Genomic DNA, 7,034 nt, shown 5'->3' with positions numbered 1-7,034 from the left:
TCTTTTCCACACTCTGATGTGACGGTATTACCGTCAGTTTCTGTTCCACACTCTGATGTGACGGTATTACCGTCAGTTTCTGTTCCACACTCTGATGTGACGGTATTATTGTCAGTTTCTGTTCCACACTTGGAGGCCGCATTGTTACTGTCGCTACTTTTTGTTCCACATTCAGATGCCAAATCATTATTGTCACCATTCTGCGTTTCACACTCAGGCCCGATGCTGTTAACTCGACTTTTTTCTTCACATGCAGACAAAGCTTTCTCTACTTGCTGTGAGAATTTCACCAGGGCTTTCAAACTCATTTTGTCTTTGACGACCTATTGATTAAAAAGAAATATACAAAAAAAAAAAGAAGAAAAAAATTAACAAAAACAGACAATAAAAAAATACTGTAGTAGACATGGCAGTGTGGTGAAAAGTTTAAATCTTCCAATCAAATTCAATCCCACTGAGAAGCACCATGGGTGAGTGCCTTCAGCAATAATTCTATCATGCAAGCAGTGGCCTTTGTTCCTAACTTTCCATGTAAACATATCTGGTCATGGGAAATATTACTTTACTTGGAAACAGGTGGGGGTCAGTGAAAAGAAGGAAGAGCAGCTGGCCATAAAAAGGACTCAGTGCTTTTTACATGGCACTAACACAGGCAAGATTAGTTTTGGCATGATATTTACAGTTGGATGCCCTTCCAAATGCCAACCACTTCACAGTGCAGACTGGATGCTTTTTACATGGCACCAACACTGGCAGGGGTCACCAAGCAACTCACGAGACAAGGAATTTTGAGAGAAGTAGGGATATTTGAGGATGGGAACTCCTGTCAGAGAGGCAAAAACAAGTGTCTTGCTATAGAAGAGGTACATAATTACCCAGAGAGAGAGAGATACAAGAAAGAGGACAGAAGCATATATCCCTATATATATCTATAAATGTAAGGAGGTGCAATGGCCCAGTGGTTAGGGCAGCGGACTCGCTGTCATAGGATCGCGGTTTCAATTCCCAGACCGGGCGTTGTGAGTGTTTATTGAGCGAAAACACCTAAAGCTCCTGGAGGCTCCAGTAGGGGATGGTGGCGAACCCTGCTGTACTCTTCCACCACAACTTTCACTCACTCTTACTTCCTGTTTCTGTTGTGCCTGTAATTCAAAGGGTCAGCCTTGCCACACTGTGTCACGCTGAATATCCCCGAGAACTATGTTAAGGGTACGCGTATCTGTGGAGTGCTCAGCCACTTGCACGTTAATTTCACAAGCAGGCTGTTCCGTTAATCGGATCAACGGGAACCCTCGACGGAGTGCCAACAAATCTATAAATGTATGTTATATACATATATATATTTATGTATACCAAACCTAATTGTGTTTATCTGCATCACTATTTCCATATCAGCTCACTTGGATTTCATCTTATAGCCACTCTTTGCCCCGTGAACTTAATCCTCAATAAAAACTTCAAAGTTCAGATCATTTGAGTACTACTACTTGTTTTCTATATTGAGCATTTCTAGGTCTCTCTCTTAACTGTATATATATGTGTGTATGTGCCTCCTTGCCCCGACTGGCTCCCGTGCAGGTGGCACATAAAAAGCACCCACTACACTCTCGGAGTGGTTGGTGTTAGGAAGGGCATCCAGCTGTAGAAACACTGCCAGATCAGATTGGAGCCTGGTGCAGCCTCCTGGCTTCCCAGACCTCAGTCAAACTGTCCAACCCATGCCAGCATGGAAAACAGACATGAAGCAATGATGATGATGTGTATGTGTGTGTGTGTCCATGTTTTCATTTACACTGGCCTAAAAAAAAGATGTATAACTCTTGTAACTTAGCATTTCAACAAACAGACATCAATAAACTAAGTACAAGACAGAAAAACAAATTAGGGTTGATGTAATAAACTAAAAACTTTTAAAGTAAGAAAAAAGAAGTTGAAGAGGAAGGGAAACAGAGTAGCAGAAAAATAAATTCTGAACATTTAAAATCAACAATATACTCACAGAGAGTATTTTTGACATTAGTGTGTGAAGATCTTTCAACATTGTGATACTATCTTGATTTAGATCCAGATAATTCAATACTCGGCTCAACGGGCGAACACTGAAGGAGTTTGGATTGGAAAGAATTTCATTGCACACTTGGAGAAGAATTTTGTCGTGGTTTAAATTTTCCTACAAAACAGGAAAAAAAAAAAAAGAAAAAGAAAAAAGAAAGATAAAACAAACATATCCTTTAACATCAGCTACATCGTACTACTATCTCAACTAGCAAAAAAAAAAAAAAGAAAAAAGGAAAGATAAAACAAACATATCCTTTAACATCAGCTACATTGTACTACTATCTCAACTAGCAAAAAAAAATAAAAACATACATCGCCATCACTTTAACGTCCACTTTTCCATACCTGTATGGGTCAGATGATATTTGCTGAGGCAGATTTTTTTTTTTACAGTCAGATGCACTTCCTGTTGCAAACCCTCACTTGTATCCAAGTAAAGTAATAATTTCCCATGACTAGACATTTTCACAGAAGAATGGTAACAAAGAACACCACCTGCATGATAGCAACATTCCTTTACAACTATCATGCTAAGTCAAGGAAGCTCTCTCTCTCTCTCGCACACACACACACACACACACAAGGGGCTTCTTCCAGTTTCTATCAACCAAATCCACTCACAAGACTTTGCTCAGCCTGGGGATATTTACTCTTTACTCTTACTTGTTTCAGTCATTTGACTGTGGCCATGCTGGAGCACCACCTTTAGTCGAGTAAATCGACCCCAGGACTTATTCTTTGGAAGCCTAGTACTTATTCTATCAGTCTCCTTTGCTGAACTTCTAAGTTACAGGGAATAAGTACCAGACTTATAAAAGAAAAAAATAAGCACCACAGCTTATTTGTTCATTTAAACCCCTCAAGACAGTGATACACGATAAAGTGGATGACACATGATAAAAGTAGACGATGCACAATAAAGATACATGATAGACTTCACTAACCTTACAGAATGTTCCTGGTCTGGTTAATTCAATCAACAGATCACAGACTTTGGAAGTGTCTACTTTGGACAAGGGACTGGAGGCTGGAGCATTGCATAAAGTCTTAACCACTGGAAGAAAACTGTCAACCACTAGCTCCTGGTTCAAACTGTAAAATGAATAGCATTTTAATTTAGAGAGGTAAAAATAAAAAAGTGCTTGTTTTTATTGATGAGTATAGGGAGGGCGTTTCGAAAAATTAAAAAAGAAGACAGATGATAGATAAGCAGCATACTTAATATATTAGAATTGTAGTAGTAGCTGTAGTAGCAGCAGCAGCAGCAATTATGTAGACCTATGAAACAGATTTTGGAGGTAGAAAAATAAAAGAGGCTCTCACTCTCTCATTATATATATGTGGGTATTGTGTATATGCATATACATGTGTGCCCTTACCTCTCCAACACCAATCATTGACCCTATCAAATCACCGACTCCTTCACCTGCACTTCTACCAATGTCATCTACTGCATCTCCTGCTCTCTCTGCCCTTCTCTATACATCGGGCAAACGGGACGCCACTTGACTGACCGGTTCGCGAAACACCTCAGACATCCGACTCAGCAATGACACCTCGGTCTCGCACCATTTCCGCTCTACTGGTCACTTTGCAGCACCTGTCTGCATTTGGATTGTCCTTGCACAGGGACCATCCGGACTCCCGTTTGCACTGTGAACAGGGATTAATCTCCTTTGCGCCACATGGGCTCAACTCTCCTCTCTCCCTCACACCTACCTCTCCTCTCTTGCTCCGATTCCTACTTTTTCTCCTCACTCATACTCTCCTCTCCACTCCTGCCCACCTTCTTCCTTCCCCCTCTCCCTTCATCGTCACCGCTTCCTCGTAACCCCACCCCTACACAATCCAACTCCACTTTCCCTATCAATCCCATCCCTTAAACCCACTCCCACATACTCCACCTCTACCCCCACCCTCAGCCTACTCACATACCCCTACCCTCAGCCTAACCCACACCCTATCCTTGCTTTCCCCACCCTCGCCTCCTCCACATCCCAACACCATCACACCACACCACACACCACTACACCACCATGGGTAAAAGTATGAGAGAAGGAGGCAAGGTAGAACAGGTTTCTTGCTGTAGAGGAGCTAGATGACTACTCACATTTTAGAAGAGAGGGTGAGAGTGATCGAGTGGAACATCATCATCATCATCACCATCATTTAACATCTGTTTCAGGCTGGCATGGGTTGAATAGTTTGACAGGATGAGATAGGCTCAAGACTGCATCATGTTCTAGTGTCTGTGTTGGTATGGTTTTCACAGCTGGATGCCCTTCCTAAAATCAATCATTTCACAGCATGTACTGGGTGCTTTTCGTGCAACCAGCATTAGTGAGGCAGTTTGTGAGACACCCAAGGGAGCAAATTCACACTAAGAGATGTTGGATTGAAGATGAGTAAATGTATGGAGAATAGGTTTCTTGCTGCAGAAGAGCTCACATGAGTACTCACATTTTAGAAAAGAGGGTGGGGGGGGGTGATTGAATGGAGACAGAGAGCAATGAGGAACAATGGACAATAAGCAATTAGGAGAATTTGACTTCTCATTAAGAAGAAAATTTAATACTTACGCAGAGTCTGATGCAAAGACTGGAAGAAATGTTCCTAGACAGCAGCGCAAGTAATAATTATCTTCGGAGAGGGGATTAAACCATAAAAGAATTAGACGAGTAAGAACTTTGGAGGCAACTATTCGACCAGCAAGCAATAATTTCGCCAGACCTTCTGCAGCAACTGTTTGGACTTCACAAACCTGTATAATATTTGCACATGTGTATAAAAATCAGTATAAAAACATTCTGTGGTACCATATAATACTTTAAATAAAACCCACATAAAAACTATATCACAAACTCAGAAAAAAAAAATCATAATCTATATAGGGTGAAAAGAGGTAGAGACCCCCTTCAATCATGAATGACCATGGGATTAAACCTAGAAAGTTACCCTCCAAGGCACAAGTCCAGGCAAGGCTATCTATGGAAGACCAGCAGTCGCCCATGCATACCAGCCTCCTCTCTTTCCACACCACCAATGTTATCCAAAGGAAAGACAAAGACTGGTACAGCTTGGCACCAATGACATCGCAACTCTACAGCTGAGTACACTGGAGCAACATGAAATAAAGTGTCTTGCACAAGAACACAACACACAGCCTGGTCCAGGATTCGAACTCACTACCTCATGAATGTGAACCCTATGCTCAAACACAGAGCCATGTGCCTTTACATATAAGATATTTATAAACAACCTTTACAGTACAGTATAATGCATATAAAATATTTCAGTAAAATCCTACTCTACTTCACGGATTTTCACCTATCACGTGTGGGGGAAGGTTAGGAACTTAACAGCCATGATCGTTGAGGGATTACTGTAGTTAAGTAACAAACTCACCTCAGAATCCATCTGTTTACAGAGTAGTGCTATCATTACACTGGATCCAGATTTTTCTTGATTGCTTTCTTCCAAATTCGACTCTAAATTATTTGCAGTTTCATTAATCTCTGAACAAGAATTAGCTTCACCATCTTCTTCACTGCTTGAAGAATTCACAAACAGATCAATTCCAAACACTAGCAGAATATCAAAGATTGCTTTCAGAGCAGTCACCTTCACTGCATCGACTTCCACTTCGATATGACACGCCTTAAATGGAGAGAAGTACCACCAGATTCATTTAGAGCATTCAAAAAAGTACAGGTAAAGTACTAAAATACATAGTCAAAATTAATCCAGAATAAAATTGATTCTCCCATCTATACTTGAGGTGATTTGGTAGAAAAAATTGTGCCCAGCAAATGCAACCTACCACTACTTCTAGATTTAGTAAATGGCTATGTCATATGTATAAAAGACACTACTGTCCATATCTTCTCTTATGCTCACTTTTTGTACCTTGTGAGTTTGCTCTAGCCCCCTATCACTACCTTCCTTTGATTTCCTTCAACCATGTATCTCCTCTGTAGCAAAACATCTGTGCCAGTCCCTCTAGCTTGTCCCTTTAAACACTACAATCTCTCCAGACCTACTTTTCATCATGACAACATTAACTGCAACTTTAAGTCTTGCGGTTGACAGGCAGAGGTGAATCTCTAGTGTTATTTAGGTTGTCCGTTGACTATTTTCTACATCTGAAAGAAAGAGAATTGGTGCAATCATCTAATGATGTCTTGTGAAGTCCACATTTACTTTATGCAGAATTTTAACCAAAGTTACTGCTCTCTTCATCAAGTCGCCTTCTCTGTTGCTTGCAGAGTTCACATCTATCCCCATACAGGTTTCATTTTCAATCAAAATTACAGTTCTCCTACATAAGTTACCAAAAAAACCAACATAACAGCTGGGTCCACTTTATTTTCACTGTATAGATTATGAAGTAAATATCCAGGAACTTACCTCTAAGAAAATATTCAGGTGTCGTACTGCTGTTTCTTTACTATTCAAGCAACACAATCCGAGACATTTGAGCCCAAGGTTTCGCACTTCATCGCATTCATTTGGGATGGAGGGAAGAATCTTTTGATGATATGGAAAAGAAGAAATCATGGAAACTGTTGTAATATTGAAATAATATCTATGGAAACTAGTGTAATATTGATTTTTTTTATTCCACAAGAAACAAGTCAAATTTTTACAAGGGATAGGTATAATTAACTGAATTAACCCCAGTATATTACAAGTATCTATTTGAGATGACCCATGTTCACTATTCATTGCATTCCCCTCCCCACCATCTCCCACTCTCCTTTTGCACTCTCACTCACTTCCTGCCTACTCACCCTCTCTAATCCTATCAGGTCATCCCATAAGTTCTGTTCTGTCCGAATTTTGAATAAAGAAAACAAGTGATCAAATGTTATATTTAATTGAAATTTAATCGTCAATGTACTTTCCCTGATTATCTATGATTTCCTTCCATCTATTTACAAGCTTTTTAATCCCATCAATGTAAAACTCTTTTGGTT

The 7,034-nt window shown here is 40.2% G+C and overlaps 1 protein-coding gene across 1 annotated transcript in view; it reads right to left on the bottom strand.

Moving 5' to 3' along the window:
• Positions 1-5: 5 nt before the first annotated feature.
• LOC106868660 (condensin complex subunit 3) overlaps positions 6-7,034 on the bottom strand; it is a gene marked incomplete at both ends in the record, with an annotated part of 19,527 nt that continues 12,498 nt past the window's right edge. Inside the window, 6 exons of the mRNA XM_014914037.1 lie at positions 6-323; positions 2,000-2,170; positions 3,003-3,150; positions 4,638-4,819; positions 5,464-5,715; positions 6,466-6,585. Coding sequence (XP_014769523.1) covers positions 6-323; positions 2,000-2,170; positions 3,003-3,150; positions 4,638-4,819; positions 5,464-5,715; positions 6,466-6,585 — 1,191 coding nt within the window. The remainder of the gene's footprint in view (positions 324-1,999; positions 2,171-3,002; positions 3,151-4,637; positions 4,820-5,463; positions 5,716-6,465; positions 6,586-7,034) is intronic.

This window comes from Octopus bimaculoides, chromosome 18, assembly GCF_001194135.2.
Source record: "Octopus bimaculoides isolate UCB-OBI-ISO-001 chromosome 18, ASM119413v2, whole genome shotgun sequence".
Classification (NCBI taxonomy): domain Eukaryota; kingdom Metazoa; phylum Mollusca; class Cephalopoda; order Octopoda; family Octopodidae; genus Octopus; species Octopus bimaculoides.
This window is presented reverse-complemented; position numbering and strand designations above follow the sequence as displayed.